General features: G+C 38.0%; 1 protein-coding gene across 1 annotated transcript; it reads left to right on the top strand.

Annotated features, from left to right (window-relative positions):
* The first annotated feature begins 1,231 nt into the window (after window positions 1-1,231).
* On the top strand, window positions 1,232-11,150 carry LOC114546723 (up-regulator of cell proliferation-like). Its single transcript, XM_028565770.1, has 4 exons — window positions 1,232-1,273; window positions 1,538-1,609; window positions 2,898-2,972; window positions 6,426-11,150. The coding sequence occupies exons 3-4, from the start codon at window positions 2,936-2,938 to the stop codon at window positions 11,114-11,116; spliced, it is 4,728 nt and encodes a 1,575-aa protein (XP_028421571.1). The 5' UTR covers window positions 1,232-1,273; window positions 1,538-1,609; window positions 2,898-2,935; the 3' UTR covers window positions 11,117-11,150.
* Window positions 11,151-21,210: the final 10,060 nt, after the last annotated feature.

Genomic DNA, 21,210 nt, shown 5'->3' with positions numbered 1-21,210 from the left:
AACATATCGTACAGTGCATACTATAGTATTTTTCATACTTTTACAGTTCCAGTAAAACCAAGTTAGTCTTTTGTACTGTGACATATTTCCAAGTGAAAGGAATATTTGAGCGGTGTACAGTTACAAGGCAACAGGGATTTAAATCATATCCTTCATATTTGATTCAAGCAAATAAAGTCATGTGAGTAATGTGTCATTGTTTCCTCGCAATAGTCGGGATTTATAAAGAATTTCCATGCGTAAAAATATTCCCAGTTTTCCGCAAACTTTTGACCACACGTGTGATCGTGCGTAATACTCCCAAGGTTTTGGAGACTGCGTTTTAGTGAACTCCGATGGTATGCCCGTTTTCCGAACCTAACCCAGTTTTTGTTTTCCTGAACCCAACAATCCCGTTCTTGCTAAACCGGCCCAGAGCCGGTCGCGGCGCCTGGCGAGGGGCTGCCAGCAACGGGGGAGAGGCAGGGGATCCTCCCACTCCGTGCAGGGGAGGAAATGCGCTTTTCCTCCGCTGCTCTCCCCTGCCTCTCCCCGGGAAATCCGTTCTTTGTTTGATGTGTGTGTGTGTGTGTGTGTGTGTGTGTGTCTGTGCGTCTTTATGTGGTCTGATTGTAGGTGTCTGTGTGTGGGAATGTTGTCTTTCTGCACCTGCTATTCCCACACAGTTACCATACAAGTTACCAAATTGTCACATTTCAAGCACTTTCACCTGTTTTGCACCAGTAATGATCCGAAATCTTGTTTCTATTTTTTACCTTTTTAATAACTGAATTTCCTTTCTCACAAAAAACGAAAAATGATCATATGATCATAAATGTGATCTCAAAGGGGTAAATGGCAAATATGACCCATAAATGATGTATATCATTGGTAATTGAGCTAAATCTTTTAAGTATTAAGGCTGTGTAACAACAATATGACCACTACACAAGGGTTACGGCGTCCAAACAAGATTTTGTTTCGACGTTCTACCGCTATTAGGAGCACATCGATCTCACAATCACTGAATCGTGTTTTTTCCCCATTTTTCCGTTTCGTGATTGGTGATCAAGAGCTCCTTTCGAGGCGCCGCAAAGTGTTATAAATCAGAATATTGTTTTTGCGTACGAAAATCCTGACTTTTTTGCGCACGAAATCTTTTGGAATAGAATCTACGCACAGTTTTATAAATGAGGCCCCTGTTGTATCAAGTGCTTTCGGTTTCTATATGCAGTATTATATAAAACCACAGCTGATCCAGACAGTCCCAGAGTCTCCTGCCGTCTGATGTCAGGTACGTTTCAGTCAAACTTTATAACCTGGAAACATGTTACTGTGTTATATTTGGTCTGCATTTTTCAAATTCAGTATATTGCAATTACTTACCTATTATTGATAAAGTGTTTGATACTGAAATTGCATGTTACTGTAAAGAATTACTTTATGTGAAATGTTTTCATTGATCTGGTTTGATTGTTTGTAACTGATCTGCAATCATAAAGAATACAATATTTGGTTCTGTAAAAGTAAAGAAATAATATTTAATTTTTCCCTCTAGGTTTGAAAGCACGGGGCAGACAAAGAAAACATCAGCCCATGTCTACAATGACCACAGGACAAGAGATTGCAGGTACATTCCCACTTAAAATACTTATAAAAACTAATATCTACAAAAAAAATACAATTCTTTAAACAGATGTTTTTTAATTTAAAAGAGGACATAAAAACTGATCTAGGCCATTAAAATCTAATGCAGGTACGTTCCCACTTAAAATACTCTATGTGGTGAATGTTCTTTTCATCTAAATTTTAGCCATTATTGCTCGGTGTTGATTTTTCATCAATGTTTAAATACAATGATTGATGGTTTACAGGTTTATGTGAATAATTAGTGGTATTAGTGTTATGGGTGCTATAAATAGCCACAACTTTGCGTAACAGTCATGGTAATAACAGCTGTTAATATTTGAGAACAGTTATGAGTGAAATTGTACTTCCTCTTTGCTGTTTGTTATAAAACAGCATCAGGTGTGCGTGCAGCTTCATAAATCATAAATAAAAACGAAGATCATATTTCTGTATTTGTGCGTATACACAGTTTTAGTCGTGAATCTACACAAACTTTAATGCATCTGGTCCCAGGAGTTTGATTCCTGGCTTGGTTGTGCATTCTAACAAACACAACAGAGCAGCAATGTGAAAAGAGTGATTTTGGGTGTTTCAAAAGTAAAAGTTAAGATTGTTATACGTTGTGTAACTGGTAGCTGGAGCACTTCCAATGCTCTGATGGGTCAAACGCCTAGACAGAGACAAATACCTTGTATTTATCAACATTCAACAAAGTGGATTCTGATTTTGGTATTTTGTCACATTTAATAATGCAATGTAATTTCTTCATGATTGTGAATTCCTGTGGTGACAGAGGAGAGAGAGAAGAGAGAGGGAGGGTGGGGCACGGAAAAAGAGAACAAACAGTTGTGCAGGGCAGGAAGGCATTTACAGGCGTATGACAGGAAGAGAAGTGTTTGCTCCTGAAGTTCAGCAAAAATAATCTATAATGTTTGAGGCGTGAATTTCTCAAAATTATACTTATGTGTAGCCTGTTAGTATCCTGGCCCAAAACTCCTACTGGTTTATGACAATTATTAAAGAGCTTTTTTTTTTTTGTTTTACAAGGAAATTATGCTCATATAGGCTACTGCATGTATATACTGAATCATCTGATGTTATGTACATTTACACCCAATCAATATCAATTTTAAATTATGGAACTATTTTACTCTTGTGAATTTGATTCAAATATACTGCTACCACCTACCCTAAAAATGTGTAACTGTATCTGATCAATGACTACAATGGATATTCTGTGAAAATGAAAATGGTTCTGTCAAATTAAATTTAAAATTAATTGCCTCTAGGCTTCAAAGCACAAGAAAGTTGAAGGAAAAGTCTGACCATGTCTACCATGAATACTGAAGGACAAGAACCTGCAGGTACAGTCCACTTATGTATATATTATATATATAAATCATTCATTTGACCTTTATTTGTATGTATACGGACAAAGGCACTTTTTGAAGGCCAAGATTTAGTTTTTTTTTAAAGGCACCCTATGTAACTTTTAGCTGCAGCTGTAGGTCTCTCAATGAGACAAGCTGTAGGGGGACCGAAGCGGCGCCCCGCCACTTTGGTCCCCCTACAGGAACTACAGCTGCAGCTAAAAGTTACATAGTGTTGCAAATATTTCATAGTGTGCCTTTAAGTCTAAAACAATCCAGGCTGTTACACCCACATAAAATATAGATCAGTGAAAAGATGGGCAGGAAACTAAAAGAATAGACTAAAAGGAAAACTCGGGCACAGCATTAAAGGGTAACTACCGTTTTGGATCCTATTTTCCTATATCTGTGTCTAAGTGACTGATGGGAACAACAGTCTTTGACATTGGTTCAGTATTAAGCAAAATTGCTGCAGTCAGCAGTGGAAATACTAGCTACAATGTAAGTTAATAGAGTTAGTAGATTATTATAGAGCTCGGTTTTCCGCTGACAGGCTCAGATTAATATTCAAAGTGTCTGACAACATTATGGAAAGGATATCTAGGGAGGTCGACCTTTTTGTTGAAGAGTAAGAACATAAAAACATCTACGAAATTGTGTTTGCCAAACCCACAAGACTCCATGTAAATAAACACTAAAATACACTTCATTCAATAGATTTATTCACAAAATAAATCCATGAAAAGTCTTTTTGGGTCATCTTTCCACTTTTCCAACCATCACAACTCTAGTTTTGGTTGAAATAAACACATAGTTTACTGATTTCTATGTTGGCTCTATACACGCTAAGTATTGCGTGTCTGGTGGGTTTAGAGCTAGAGACTTCAGAGCTGTTCCTGGTTAAACAGAAAGGTCTCAAAGAGGTTTTAAAGGTCGACCTCCTAAGAAATCCTTTCCATAATGTTGTCAGACACTTAGAATATTAATCTGAGTCTGTCAGCAGCAAAACAAGCACTTTTGTGAAGGTAAATACAAGCTGTTGCAACTTTTTTCGCCGCTGCCGACTGCAGCGATCTTTCTTAATACTGGGCCAATGTCAGAGATTGTTGTTCCCATCAGTCACTTAGACACAAAAATATAGGAGAATAGGGCCCAGGTTGAAAAAAACGGTAATTACCCTTTAAAGGTGCACTGTGTTGTTTTATTTTACCACTTTTAGGGCTATGCAGCAAAGTTTTGTGTGGGGCCCTGTTTTGTACCCTTCCAGCCCCATATTTAACACTATTCCACTGATCCACAGTTGGTGGTGGTAATGTGCCAATAAAGGCAAAGAAAAAAAGTCCTCTCACACACACACACACACACACACTAGGGTTGGGCGATGTCCCCTAAATTGGCAGTTGACGATGTTTACAGTAAAACGTCGTGATGGACAATCAAGATGTCTGTGATCTGCGTAACGACAGTACAGTGGAACGTTTGCCTTCAACAGAGCGACAGTAATAACCTAATATACCATCATTACTGAGTTTAAACTACATTCTCGGTTATATTAGCTATTGTCCAACAAGCTTCTACTTAACAAATCAAAATCATACTTAATGCTTTTTCAAAAAAAGCTGAATCTGTCATTTGAAAATTCAATACAAATTAAATTTCTTGATCAAACTCCCATAAAACCTACTAGGCAGGTCAAGTATCTTGGCCTTTGGCTTGATTCTGATCTTTCTTTTAGTACTCATGTACATAATATAAGTAATAAGCTCAACTGCTCACTTAGAATTTTATACCAATCAATTAACTGTTTTAATTTTCCTGTCAGAAAAAGAATTGTTTCTCAACTTTTATTACCAATTTTGGATTATGCCGACATTGTGTATCAAAATACTACAGCCTCCTGCCTTCAGTCCCTTAACACTGCCTACAATAGCCTGTGTAGATTTATTCTCCGCTGCCCCTACAGAAATGTATCATCAACTGTCCTGGCTGACCCTACCTGATAGAAGGCGTTTTCATTGGTTACAATTTATTTTTAAATGTATTTATATGGACTATCCTTCTTATTTAAAACAATATCTAATCTTATTTAGCTCATTTTATAACTTGCGACACAATAACCTAATTTATTGTTATTCCTCGAATTAATAAAGAAATAGGAAAATATGCATTTCAACATAAAGCACCTTATGAGTGGAATAACCTTCCAATTTCAATTCGCTCTTTGACTTCCTTTCCAATGTTTAAAAATGCCCTAGCTCAACATCTTCAGAATACATGCAATTGTTTTTAATTAAATGTGTATGTATTCTCTTTATTTTTTTTGGAGATCTATGTGCTGGTTTGAGTGCACCGGTCAGGACAGATGCTGGAGCATTATTGGTGTTTACTCCTTCACTACTGCTTTACAGTGGTTACCACTGATTGAGTTGATACTTTATACGGGACTAAATGAAAGCTATTTTAAGCATGATGCATTAACTCCTAGATGTGTGTTTCGGTACATATATATATTTCCTGTGTTTACGTTGTTGAGGGATGAGTGAGCAACCTTTGGAGAGTCTTATGTGTGTATGTTTTGTTTGTATGAGTTATATATTATATATTTTTGCACTGACCATTTTCGTAAAGTAAGTTGTTTTTTATTGTTGTTGTTGTTTTGTTTGTTTTCTTCTGTTTGACTGCCACTGCAAGGTCCGTGTTCATTTCTGTACCTGGACTCAAGGACCCCCTCGAAAACGAGATGGTTCATCTCAAGGGGTTATTCCTCCACAATAAATAAATGTAAAATATTAGCACTGATTAATGCATTCAATAAACAGAAACATAACTCTGCACATGAACAGATGTGCAATATTAGCTCACACATAAAATAGCACCCTCGTGATTTAGCCTACTGTTGCTAACGTACATTCATAAATCCTACATAACATCGTCATCAGACTTACTTATTGATGCACGCACACAGTAGTCCAATGAGGGGATAAAGGAAAGTGTGATAATGTTCCACGTTAACGCCTTTTATCTCTCGCTTGAGACCACTATGTCCATGCCGAGGCGCAGAACATGGTTACCGCATGCTGATACGTTACTAGTCCCGGTACAGCGAGCTACTATACTGACAGGGAGAGAGAGAAACTATATCACTAAAAATAGGTTGCACGTAGCTAGTTGCTAGTTTAAGACCGACGCAGTTGTCAATTTCCCGTCCACTAGGATTAGCGTGTGTCTGACAGGGTGGGGGGCGTGGCATCACGATATCATCGTCCATCGCACAACCCTAACAATGGACGATGATATCGTCCATCGGCACAACCCTAACACACACACAGACACACACACACACACACACACACACAGACACAGACACACACACAAACACACACACACACCAAAAGGGGCTGCCTGTTGTACTTTTTCTCAAAGTGAACTTCTCTTTCTCTTTGACAGTCCTATTCAACTTCCTCTCCAAAGTTGGACTGGAGAAATATTATCCTAACAAACTCACTCTTCGGTCTCTCTTGGAGATCAACAAAAACAGCATACATGAAGAAGCTGTCTCATCTGTGAAGGACATACCATGGGGATTTCTCAGAAAACTATTTAAACTCAATTCTGAATGCAGGAGCTGTACACAATTATCAGACGATGATGATGATGATGATGATGATGATAATGATGATGATGATGATGATAATAATGATGATGACCTTTACACTGCAGAAGACCCTGCAGAGGATAATAAGGTCAACCCTCTCGACCTCATAGTAGCACTCTTCCTTTGTGCTGACAGCTTCTTGCAACAGGAACTGGCCCTCAAGATGTCAATGTGCCAGTTTTCTGTCCCACTGCTGTTGCCCCATGCCAATAACAGCCAGAGTACCATGATGCTTTGGGCTCTGAGAGACATCGTCAAAGAGTGGCGTCCACATGATTTGTCTGAATCAAGAGGGTTTGTTGAAGACAACATTGTCCAAGCAGATATTCCATTCTACTCCTTTGTGAGGCTGAAAAACTGCAGTTTATCCAAGTCCCAGTGCTTGAATCATGTTCTCAGCTTTGGTCAGTCCAACAACAATATGTTCATACACAGAGATATGGAAGGTGGAGCACTTAAAAGAAACATTGCAAATGGTTTAGTAGAGGTGGGCTGGTACCTTCCCAGTGGTACTGAAAATCTTGACATATTTCCAAAACCAGTTGCATTCGCTAATTTGCGAGGAGACATTTGTGAGTCACTCGCCCAGTTCACTTTTCTTTTTCAAGTGTCCACTGCTACCTTTGTATTCCTGGACAAAGTTGAAGAAGAGGAACACAAGATTCTGACTTCTCTTCAAGATGTCAAATCCAAACTGTTCTTCATTGTTAACCGCAAGGAGGGGAATGTTACAGAGGATATGATGTCTGTCGAGAAAATACGGAAAGAATTAGACCTACCAAAGACAAGTATAAAAACCAAAGATCCAAGGGTAAATGTAGCAGAGTTTTCAAGTAAACTTTGTGCAGCCATCAAGAAATCCCTCAAAGATGTAAAAACCACAAGAAGCATTGCAAATATGCTTGACAAAGCTGTTGAACTTGGTCTGTCTGTGGATGAACGCACAAGTGATGACCAAAGGAAGGCAGCTCAGGAGATTGTGAAAGGCATCAGAGTGCGAAGTATACCAGACTACAAAAAAATACAACTTCCTTTGCAAGGAGATAACTGGAAAAGGTTATCACAGTTAGAGAAGGAGGAATGTAGGATGAAAGACACTGGTGCCTTAGGCCTCGAAGAGTCTAAATCTCAGCTACAGGCAGAAAAACTAAATATCAGAGAGGGGCAAAGCAAACTAAAATCGTCAAAAGGAATTAAGAGTTTTATTGAAATCTTATCCACAAGTGACAAAGAAAAAAGAGATTATTTCCTTAAGTGGATGAAATTGAAGTTGGATTCACATTCTCGGGACAAACTGACTGAGTTGCGTAACGAATTTAAAGAGCAATGCAAGAAGAAAGATGCAAAGCGCATTGCAGAGTTGGATCAGGCTTTGCTGGATAGCTCTTTAGGAATAGAGCATTACATGAGAGAGATGGGGCTGATCTATGAGTTTTCATTGCAGTCACGAGACACTGCTGATGAAATATCTCGTCTCCCTGGTCTGGCTGCTGAAATGCTGTTGGATGGATATCCTTTAGAGCTCTTAGATGGAGATGCTTCTAACATCCCAGAGAGATGGGTGACAGATGTGCTAATGGAGCTTCACAGGAAGGTTGGAGAGAAGAGCAGACTGTTGGTACTGACGGTGTTGGGTGTTCAAAGTAGTGGGAAGTCAACACTCCTCAACACCATGTTTGGTGTGCAGTTTCCTGTCAGCAGTGGCAGATGCACAAGAGGAGCTTATATGCTCTTCCTCAAAGTTGGAGAGGATATACAAAGGGACTTGAACTGTGACTTTATACTTCTCATTGACACAGAAGGTCTTAAGTCTTCTGATTTGGCACAACTAGAGGACAGTTATGAGCATGACAACCAGCTGGCAACCTTTGTCATTGGCTTAAGTGATGTCACCATTATCAATGTCTCAATGGAGAACTCAACAGAAATGAAAGATGTCCTGCAAATTGCAACTCATGCATTCTTGAGAATGAAGGAAATTGGTAAAAAGCCAGTTTGTCATTTTGTGCACCAGAATGTTGGTGGAGTCTCAGCTCATACCAAGAATCTGACAGAAAGAAAACATTTCTTGGACCAGCTCAATGAAATGACTCAAATTGCAGCCGAAATGGAAAAGCAGCCCGCTATAAAAGCTTTCACAGATGTGCTGGACTATGACATGGAAAAAAACTGGAACATCCCAGGACTCTGGCATGGGACCCCGCCGATGGCCCCAGTAAACACAGGTTACAGTGAAGCTGTAGCAGATTTAAAGAAAAATCTTTTGAAGACAGGGAAAGGAGACAAAAGCGATGAAGTCTCACAGATTCCAGAGTTTCTAGAATGGATAAGAAGTCTCTGGAAAGCAGTCAAATATGAGAACTTCATCTTCAGTTTCAGAAACACTCTTGCGGCTCATGCATACGACAATGTCTGCAAAGAGTTCAATCAATGGGAATGGGAGTTTAGAAAAGAGATTCTCTCCTGGCAGACATCAGCAGAGTGGGATATCTTATATGGTGACAACAAATCTGATCTCAGTCATTTGAATGAATTAGTTCAATCGAAAAAACTCCAGGTTGCAGTAAAAATAGCAGACCAAGACAAAATGATGAAGCGGAAACTGCAGGAATACTACAAAAGGAAAGACAGACATGTGAATCTGATAGAGAAATTCAAAACTGAATTTTTCAACAGTATCAGTAGTCTTGCAAATGAAATCCGACGATCAGTAGACAATAAATTGGATTGTGCACTCGAGCTAAGAAAAAGTTTAAGAAAGGCTCAGGACATTCAAAGAAAACATAATGGAATGATTGAAGAACAAGTTATGAACCTCTTGAGTGACTGCAAACACCAAACACTGACTGACGAAGAATTAAAAGATGAGTTTGAAAAGATGTGGGCTGAAGTCACTGTAAATGTGTCCGGTCTGAAAGAACAAAACATAGAAGCAAGCATCTTAAAACAGTTGAGAAAACAATTATTAAATCATAATGTCAATGAGGAATTAGATAACATTGGAGACCTAAAAGACATTGTGAAGGACCCATTTAAGGTACAAATGAAAATACACTTGAAAAAACACCTGAACTGGATAAAAAATAAAGACACAAAAATAAAGTTGCAGAGCTTTGCAGACAGTGTTATTGAGTCTTGCACACGGTTTGTCCATGATACTGCAAAAACAGACACAGATTACAATGATTCTTTTACAAGAGAGCTTCTGGAAAAAGTGGATGAATCTCTGAAACAATGCTCCAAGGATTACAAGCCCAAGTTTGAGTTTGACCTGAAACTTTACATGTGTGGCATTGCCTCAAGAGAGTTCCTTCACATGCACAGAAAATTCTTGTTAGATAAGGATCCAAAACTTCAGCTGGAGAAGTACAAGCCTCAGTACTTGTCAGATTTTCTTGATTTATACAAACAGAGAGATGATTGCCAACGCAAAGCAAATGATTTTGTCAGACTTTGTATCAAACCTGCTGTTGAAGAGTACATCAGAAGATCTCTGGGAATAGACATTGTTGATGAGATTTTGACAAGTTGCCATTCAGCAGAGTACAGTTCACGCTCCTTTTTCCAGTACAACATTCAGAAAGAGTTGCTACAAAAGGAAGACTTTGAGAGTTTTGTCAAGTACATTTGTAAGTATGAGATTTATGTTAAAGATTGGATATTACAACACATATTGCAAAAAATGTCAGAAGACAAAACTTTGTGCAAACTGAAGAATAACAATCTGCAGGTCATAGTAAACAAAATAACAGAAGGCACACAACAAGCCTCAAAAGGAGAGGATGGTGTTCTACTTCCAGATAACCAGGAAAGCATCACAAAGCTCATCAACAACATGCGCAAATATTTGATCAAAGACATCTCAATTTCAGTGGAGGCTGAAAAAAGCACCTTGTTTCAAATCCAAAGCACATGTCATCCATTTACAGAGAGCCTCAGTAAATCATTGGGTGAATTAAAGGAACAGCTGCAGGAGGAATTCTCAAACTCTGAAGACATCACTGAGACTCTGAACAAACTTCCAATCAAACCACAAGATGAGCTTTTCAAGCGGGTGTTTGGCTGTGGACAACAATGTCCATTTTGTAAAGTTCCTTGTGAGGCTGGAGGCAAAGAACACAAGAAACATCATGCAGCTGTTCATCGGCCACAAGGTCTTGGTAGATACAGGGATGTGGACACTGAGAAGCTGGTTGAAACACTGTGTACAACAGATGTGCACAGTGAACGTAAATTCAAAAACACAGACACTAAATGGGAGTACCATCCTTATAAGGAGTACACCAAGTACTATCCAGACTGGCTCATTCCTCCTGACTCCACCTTCGAGGCATCTGACTACTGGAAGTATGTCCTGGTTCAATACAATGAAAGATTTGCTCAAGAATACGAAGCCAAACCAGCTGATGTTCCAGAGGCCTGGAGGAGAATCACAAAGGAACAAGCTCTGAAGGGATTAAAAGATGCCTTCAATATAAAGTGAACAACATACCATCCTGAATATCTTTAAAACTAAACATTGAAACATGGAAGATTTTTTCATATACAAATGTACAGAGAAGACCAAAAGGAAACAGGAACTGAAGATGTTAGAGCATTCAGCAGAACAATCAGTCAAGACAGATTAATACTGTTTGAAAACCATCAACTTGCCTGCAAAAATAATCTTTACGTAGAAAAGTAGAAGTAATCAGCATAATGTAGTGTAATGAAAACATCTCAAATATTTTAGAAGCTGCGCAGGAAATAAGTTAACTATGACAGACTATAAGATTTTATTTTTAACTAGTTTACTATTGCAATAGATGATTTAAACAAGTTGCAGACAATAAAAATGCAGTAAATAGTTATGTTAGACTTAAATATTCTATACTTTATATTTATTTAATATTTTTTGAAAATTACAAATCTTCTTTTATCAATCTTCTGTAGGCCCCTCAATCCCATAAAATGGTGTGCACAATGATGATGTTGACAAAGATTATTTAAAAGAAGAGATGTTTTGTTTTTATCTTTTTGTTGTGATCATTAGAAATATTTTTTTTAACTTATTTTCAAGATGCTGTATGTCTATGTTTATAATGTCTGGTGTTTACAATTATGATGCTGAAAATGTACTTCAGAGATCACCTGGAGAAGGACATCATGCCAATGCTTTTGGTCAGTTTTTGTTTTTTGGCTACTACTCTTTTTCTTTTACTTCATATTTTTTAAATGCACAGTATAACTGGTGTGCACAATAATGCTGATGTCAGTGATAATGAAGATTTATAGAAGTTTTGTTATTGATATGTCAGCATGGTTCATTCATTGTGACTTTGAGTTGACTTACTTACTTTTATTAGTACTACCTATTATTACTTACTCCACTATTTACATTTGTATAGTTTTATTTCTCATCATTAATTTCTAATCTTAATTTAATCTGAAAAGTAACTGATATGTGCTTGGAGGTAACAAAAATCATCATTAGTTGAAATATATGTTGATGCCAGATAATGATGACGATGATGATAATAATGATGATGATGATGATGATGATGATGATGATGATGATGTGTTCAACCCTTGTGTTGTCTTCCTGTCGACCACACAGATTTTTGTCATTCTGGGTCAAAATGAAAACCTTTTATTTTAGTTTGTTTTAGTCGTCTTTTTTGACGTTTTGAAGCGTATTTTTCCCCCAAGTTTTTTTGTCACTTTTTCCGATGTTGATTTTAGTTTTAGTTCAAGTGTTTTAAACTTTTCCTGACTTTTTTGTCATTTTTCTGATTTTTCTGATCAACTTTTTCTTGTTTTTTTCCCATGTTCTTGTTTTTTTTTTTCAAATGCTACAAAATCTAATAAAATACCAAAATTAATTGAAAGTATTGAACTGATCATTTATTTTACACTAAAGAGTGTTTTATGGAACCATCCACATTATTGTTTTGGACAATGTGTTAAAAGAAGGAGGATTAACAAGAAACAAATAAGTTATTAAATTATTCCATTTTTTTTTTAAAACATGTTTTGATGACTAGTGCTAAAGATGATGATGTTAAACTACAAAGGCCATGTAACAGATGTTTTCTAACTTTAATATTTCTTATTTCTTTACTTCTAGTAATAGGTATATGCAAACCATTTTTATCTTTTGATGTGTATTTGATGAAATTGGAATCCGATAATAAGAAATATTGACTTTTGATGCTGACTTGCTTGGTTTTTTTTAGTTTTCAAATATTTACATATTTCTTCTTGTTTTATTCCTTTAAAATATGTTTCATGAACTAATGTAGTGACTTGTGTGTACGAAAATAATGTTATAAGTCTATGTTGTACAAATAGCATGTGATGAGATTGTTTTACTTACTAATATTAGTATTACTACTTACTTTTGTTATTACTACTTATTACTCCACTATTTACAATATTTTATTTCTTAAAAGTCTTGCCAGATGAAATCTTTAAAAAAGTAATTAATGTGTTCTTGGAGAGTACAGAAATCTGCATCAGTTTAAATGTATGCATGTTGTTGTCAATGATTAATGCTATTATTATATTATATTATATTATGAGTTATTCAATCTACAAGAAAGTTTAAAAGCTGGAATATTTCATATGTTGACGATTACTTTACTGTTCTTGTTTGAGTTTTGTTGATTGCACGTTTGTTTTTTATTTTTTCCAAGTTTATATAGAGTAAAGTGATGATGATGAGGATGATGATGATGATTCATGTAGAAAGATCATGTGAGTATTTTTCTTTGAAATAAATATATTAAAAGACAAAATGCTTGAAGTCACTTTTGTCAAATTTAAATTTGTAAGTAAGTTTACAAATATGAAGTATTTAGTTTTTTGAGACAACAGTTTTGGGACAAAAATTCCCAACATTTTTACAATTTCACAATTTACAACATTTTATTTCTTAAAAGTCTTGCCAGATGAAATCGTTAAAAAAGTAATTGTGTTCTTGGAGAGTACAGAAATCTGCATCAGTTTAAATGTATGCATGTTGTTGTCATTGATTAATGCTATTATTATATTATATTATGAGTTATTCAATCTACAAGAAAGCTAGTCAGCATTGTTAAAGTGATGGTTCGGAGTAATTTCACCCTAGGGTCCTTTGCACCATGACCTCGAGCCAAACCCCCCAGAAGCTTTTTTCACCTGGGTTGAACATTGGGAGAGTTAGCGTAGCGTAGCGTTATCAGCTGAATAGCTTAGCGCAGGGGCTAATGGATCCAGTGATGTATCTCGTAAATTACCCCACTAATAATGCCCAAAATGATACCAATCTTCTACACTGGTACAAATAGGTTATGCACTCATAAAACGATGGATTGGAAAGTTTGTAAGTACACCAGAAGTTTATGAACACTTGCCTGCTCTCTTCTGCTCTCTGTTGCTGCTGCTACCTGCAGTTAGACGAGTGCTTAGGGCCGTCTACAAATTACTACACCGAAAAGAGATCCAACAAAAATATTTATTAATTTAATGATTAAATAAGGTAATGTCTCCAAACTTACCTCAATTATAACTTGTCTCCTGCTAGTTATACTACAGCACTTACTTTTAAAAATAAAGTTAAATTAATAAATATTTTTGCTGCATCTCTTTTCGGTGTAGTAATTTGTAGACGGCCCTAAGCACTCGTCTAACTGCAGGTAGCAGCAGCAACAGAGAGCAGAAGAGAGCAGGCAAGTGTTCATAAACTTCTGGTGTACTTACAAACTTTCCAATCCATCGTTTTATGAGTGCATAACCTATTTGTACTAGTGTAGAAGTTTGGTATCATTTCGGGCATTATTAGTGGGGTCATTTACGAGATACATCACTGGATCCATTAGCCCCTGCGCTAAGCTATTCAGCGGATAACGCTACGCTACGCTAACTCTCCCATTGTTCGACCCAGGTGAAAAAAACTTCTGGGGGGGTGTTTGGCTTGAGGTCATGGTGCAAAGGACCCTAGGGTGAAATTACTCCGAACCATCACTTTAAGCCAAGCCGTTTTATTTAACCAGGAAGTCCCTGGACACAAAAATCTCTTTCCTGTTGGAGAGCTGGCCAAGTCTGTAAGGTTTAGACTTGAGCAGCCATGATGAAATAGCATCATTCATGACTAAAGAGCAATATGTGTCTCACTTTCCTAAGAGGATCTTTATTTAGTGTTAACTTGGAAGGTCATAAATTAATTTTTGTTGTGTCACTTAGCATCTGACTAGCTTAACTGTAGCTAAGAAGTTTAAAACATGGCAGCATGTTAAGTTGGACGTATTAAAGCAAGCACAGTTTCAGCTGGACCACGGCTAAACTGCTTATAAATGTTTAATGACTTTAGCTTATGAGTAACGTCTTCCTCACACAAGTGATTCATGGGAATGCCAGATTAGTGCTGTAAATTCGCTCAGTAAATGGTATTGAAGAAAATTGGTTTCTGCCGGCCTAGAGCTGACATAATGAGTCAGCAGAAAATTAATCAGAAATGATTTTGATAATCAATTTGTAATTTAAGTTGTTTAAAAAAACTGAATATTTTCTGGTTTACTTAAACTAGAGGCTACACTGGATATCTGGATTAATGCTTAGACAGAAGATGAGAAGAAGATTTTATGGATGAAAACGACTAATTGAGAAAACAAAAATGCATAATAAAAAGGATCATTAGTTCCAGATTGACCCCTGAACTCTATTTCCAATGGATCATATTCTGCTCTCAGCTGGGGTTTGAATATGAGCTAAACAAATGATCTGCCAGTCATGAGGAGTGAAAACGTTAATGTACAGTTAATTTAATGAATGCACATGTTGCAGCTGAGATGCTGCCAGTACCCAAGCACGGTGACATCTGCTGCTGGCTGGCATTTATCCTAAATACTTTCTGCTCAATACCTTCTGTGTGTTTGTTTGTCTTGCTTCTGTAATTAAATGGCACTGAGAAAAACCAGCGGAGCAGAGTTGTTAACCCTCAGCACACACCGCTTCATGCAAACATGTGCACACAACTTGCAGAGTGGAATGCCTCAGATTAGGAGAAAGAGCAGGGTGGCACTGAGAGCCACTCCTTATGAGTTTTTATCTCTTACTCACAGTAGGAGGAGCCCCGGTTCAGTGTCACAGTGACATCATTGTTAGGTGGAACAGATGTGTGAAACCACCATAGATATAGAACATTGTTCTCTATCTATGGTGGTATCACACATGCTTTTGGTGATGACCCTCTGCAGGCTGTGGACACATCTCCATTAACAACATGGAATCTTCTCTTCCACTCTCCAATTTCACATATAGCTCCACCTCCTGTACTGTGTACTCTTGCAGTTGGGAAAATATTTCTTATTTCCCCCTGTCTACAATTTACACTCTGTTGTCAGTTTATCCGGTCCCTAAAAACTAATAGCAACTCTGTAATAGGTACTTAATGACAGTTATAATGTTCAGGGTTTTTTAAAGACTGTTTCAGAAAGGGGTTTCTAAAGAATTGTCCTCCGTGTTTAGATCAATGAGGGTAGACAACATTTTACAATCTCAGGTTAACATCGGCACAAACTATGGTCTTCAAAATGTCTCTCTACACAAAAGCTGAACATCATAACCTTCATGAAGGTAGAGTTTACTGCAGGGCTGTTTGAATGAACTTCAATTAGGTTGTGCATGTATTCTTAGCTAGGTGTACCTAATAAAATGGCAATTGGTATTTTTTTAGAACCACCTCCACATTAGTGCAATGGGACAACATGAAATACATCATTCTACTCTGCAGACTTCAACAATGCTGCAACTTTGGACATTGTTGTCACGAGGGAAACTCCTTCCTTATGTTGTAAAAATAAAAACATATGTGAATGAATCAAATGAACTTGTCATCAAAGTTTCTTTCTTGGTTTTAGCATTTACTGTTTTTGGTTGGGCTCCAAAAACGTCAACACATCATCCATCTAAGTTAGACCTGGGTCCTGTTTGAACATTTTCAAAAATAGAACCAGTATGATTCTTGCATCGGTTTCAATACTTAACCAAAATAATATTTTTTTATATGGAGGAATATAAACAGCTGAACGATTGTTTCAGTGGACTGTAAACATACAATCAACCTTTTTGAACTTTTGGGCTAATTTATTGATTTGGTTACCTTTCAATAAAAAAAAAAAATGTAGGGGGAATCATGGCCAAATCACTTCTAATCAGATTAAATAGATATTGTGTGTAAGACGCTGCCATCCAGTGGTTCCGCTGCAGAACAGCAGCCATGTCAAAACATCCCTCTCCAGCATCAAAGGTGGATGTGCAATATTCACCAGCAGCTTCAGAAGTGGGGCATCATCTTCATCAACACCATCATCAGCAGCATCATCATCATCATCTTCATCACTGTGCTGTTAACATGTGATTTTCTGCAGAGCCTCACAGGTGTTTCCAGTTATCAGGCTGATTGCAGCTCTGCTCAGGATCAGACTAACCTGCAGAGAGCAGAGAGAGAGATGTTAATCAATCAGTCTGATCAGACTCAACACGTAGAAACACCTGTGTAGGTGAGCCATGAGGGTTTTATATATACAGTTACATAATGAGCTTTCAAGTTAACTTTATCTTTGATTTGTGAAATTACATTCAGAATTTTTTTTAAGTTTATGTTTCACTGTTTATGTTTTGACCAGAAAAGCCAAGTTCAACAACAGTTTGTGTACATGTTTATTATAGAAGTGTATTATAGGACAGAAGCTCAGTGACTAAGTTTACCTCCAAAATTGTGTGTGTGTGTGTGTGTGTGTGTGTGTGTGTGTGTGTGTGTGTGTGTGTGTGTGTGTGTGTGTGTGTGTGTGTGGCTTTGTTGGCTGCCATGATTGAAGTAAAAGCAAAACCTGCTGAAGTGAGTTGTTATTCATCATCAGTACAAACACTCAATACACATTACAGATAGAGTAGGTCTAGACCACAACAATTCCAGTCATTCCCCTAAGAGCAAGCATAGTGTGACAGTGGTAAGGAAAAACTCCTTTTAGGGAGAAACCTGGGACAGACCCAGACTCTTGGTATGGGGTGTCTGACGGTGCCGGTTGGGGGTGTGATGAACAGTGGCACATAATAGTCACAATAAAGATAATGGAACTATGACTATAAATAGTAGTAGTAGCATTTCATGGCGTAGCAGGGCACTGCCATGATTTAGGTGCCACCCCAATCCAAGGAAAACTGCTGGGTGAAAACACACGCGCACACACACACACACACACACACACACACACACACACACACACACACACACACACACACACACACAAACACACACACACCTTAACTTGCAGAGTGGAATTTTGGAAAAAATAAGAAAGGAAGGAATGAAAGGTCAACATTGCAATGAAGAAAACAGACGTGTGAAGAAAATGTGGCCACAAAGGAATACATGTTAAACATATAGCAGGTGGTAGGTCAGCAGGGAGGTCAGACTCTGACAGAAGTACATATGAACACAATTTCAGACTCCATTGTTAGCGCAGCCTTGTCTTTATGGTAATTTTGCCATCTTTGCTCAGCACTGCTTTTCAGACGCTTTGGTGCTGTGATTGTCCAATCAGCACGGCTTTGCTTCCTAGTGTCCTCTACTTTTATTGATTAGCTTAGTTTAGTGATAGCGGTAATATATGTAATTACGTACTTAAAATAAAAATAAACATAAAACAATGAAAACATTTGAATACTGATTTGGATATTGATTACAATGGCAAAGGTTGAAGCTCCAAAGCATTTGGGTCAGCCCTAGTGTAACTACATACATAAGAACCAGACTAACTGGCTCCCAACAAATAACTCCAATGCTTAAACAATGTCGTTGTCCTTTAACAGTGGGCTGGTTATGATTTTAAAGAGCATGTGAAAAACAAATCAGTCTGGCTGTCAGCATTAAGGACATGAAGGAAGGAATATTTGAGCGGTGTACAGTTACAAGGCAACAGGGATTTAAATCATATCCTTCATATTTGATTCAAGCAAATAAAGTCATGTGAGTAATGTGTCATTGTTTCCTCGCAATAGTCGGGATTTATAAAGAATTTCCATGCATAAAAATGTTCCCAGTTTTCCGCAAACTTTTGACCACACGTGTGATCGTGCGTAATACTCCCAAGGTTTTGGAGACTGCGTCTTAGTGAACTCCGATGGTATGCCCGTTTTCCGAACCTAACCCAGTTTTTGTTTTCCTGAACCCAACAATCCCGTTCTTGCTAAACCGACCCAGAGCCGGTCGCGGCGCCTGGCGAGGGGCTGCCAGCAACGGGGGAGAGGCAGGGGATCCTCCCACTCCGTGCAGGGGAGGAAATGCGCTTTTCCTCCGCTGCTCTCCCCTGCCTCTCCCCGGGAAATCCGTTCTTTGTTTGATGTGTGTGTGTGTGTGTGTGTGTGTGTGTGTGTGTGTCTTTATGTGGTCTGATTGTAGGTGTCTGTGTGTGGGAATGTTGTCTTTCTGCACCTGCTATTCCCACACAGTTACCATACAAGTTACCAAACTGTCACATTTCAAGCACTTTCACCTGTTTTGCACCAGTAATGATCCGAAATCTTGTTTCTATTTTTTACCTTTTTAATAACTGAATTTCCTTTCTCACAAGAAACGAAAAATGATCATATGATCATAAATGTGATCTCACAGGGGTAAATGGCAAATATGACCCATAAATGATGTATATCATTGGTAATTGAGCTAAATCTTTTAAGTATTAAGGCTGTGTAACAACAATATGACCACTACACAAGGGTTACGGCTTCCAAACAAGATTTTGTTTCGACGTTCTCCCACTATTAGGAGCACATCGATCTCACAATCACTGAATCGTGTTTTTTCCCCATTTTTCCGTTTCGTGATTGGTGATCAAGAGCTCCTTTCGAGGCTGATTGATTAACATGGACCTTATTAGGACAAATATGGGACGACCCTGGGAAAGGGTCAAGGAACAAGAAAGTTGAAGGAAAAGTCTGACCATGTCTACCATGAACACTGAAGGACAATAACCTGCAGGTACAGTCCACTTATGTATATATATTATATATATAAATCATTCATTTGACATTTATTTGTATGTATACGCATAAGCATGTTAGTTAGCAATAATTAGCCTGTGCTTATGTTATCTCCTTACATATACCTACACTCTCCGTCTCTGTAAGATTGGGAATGATTGAGATTTCTCTCAGCACAGCTACCAGAAGACTTACAACTTTCAGACACGTTGCTCACGTTGTCTCTGTCAGTTGGAGGCTGCGCAGTAAAGCAAGAGATCACCGGAAAAGTGCTTCTAATAGCCTTCACTGGTCTCCGTCAAGGGGGTAAGCTTCGCTTCAGAACTCGAGCCATCTATGGGGCCATTTTGTTGCTAACTGGCCATCACCTCCTGTTAGCATTCCGCTGACCGGCATTTCTTTTTTACGTCACTTGACTGCGAATAACTTTACATCTGAAGTGTTTAAAGACTCTATTTGTCCGTTGTTTAGTTCCAAAGAAACACGACAATGTATAAAAGGCTCCATTACCTTGTAGCTCACGTTATGGCTCCGTAGCAGACGCTTTTATAACAATAAGCTAACGATTGTGTCATAACCAAGTGACTTACTGTCGCATAGTAGAGGAATTACCGTATAGTACAGGAGAAGCTCACAGGCAGTTTCAACTTCCATTAGCTGTTTAGGTTTAATTACTAATGTTAACTGGCATGTTAGTTAGCAATAATTAGCCTGTGCTTATGTTATCTCCTTACATATACCTACACTCTCCGTCTCTGTGAGATTGGGAATGATTGAGATTTCTCTTGGCACAGCTACCAGAAGACTTCACACTTTCAGACATGTTGCTCACGTCACATTCTCTCAGTTGGAGGCTGCTCAGTAAAGCTGGCCATCACCGGAAAAGTGCTTCTATTAGCCTTCACTGGTCTCCGTCCAGAGCAACGGGGTCTATTGGTCCATTATATATATGTCAATGGTCAGAACACTGGCACCAAGATGATACGTTCAGGAGTAATTGTAAATCATACAATGTCACAGAAATAAAACAATTGTAACCTTAATACTGCTTTTTTTTTGCCATACAGCATCATTTTGTGATTAATTACATCCCACTTTTTATCACAGTAATACAACAGAGACCTTATCTATTTTGTAAGTTCAATATCGATACCAGCTTAACGTTACTACAATGTGCTAACGTTGATGCTAAAGCTTTGTGGGTAACTATTATAAATTCTTTGGTAACATTATGAGGTTACAACATCGTTCAACACGATAATAGTTATTTTTAGTATGACTGTTTCGACCACAGCTAACAGGACTGAGCTAACCCACGAATAACTTCACTAGTAACGTTAACGTTAGCTGTATACGATTAATCTAATGCTAATTTAGCCAGCTAGGACACCCCGGTCTGTCTGCCTCACTCCCCCGGCGCAGAGAGACTCAGTCGGGATGACAGCTGACAACAGCCCCGGGACATATAGCTAGCTATAGTTACCGTTAGCCCCCAGTCAGCTATCAGCCAGCTACTTTCATTACAGCAACCCCCACTAAATCACATGCCAATCACTACTGGTCAAAAGATTCCTT

The sequence above is a fragment of the Perca flavescens genome, chromosome 1, assembly GCF_004354835.1.
Source record: "Perca flavescens isolate YP-PL-M2 chromosome 1, PFLA_1.0, whole genome shotgun sequence".
Lineage (NCBI taxonomy): Eukaryota > Metazoa > Chordata > Actinopteri > Perciformes > Percidae > Perca > Perca flavescens.
The sequence above is the reverse complement of the archived record's forward strand: the minus strand, read 5'-3'. Positions and strand labels throughout refer to the sequence as shown.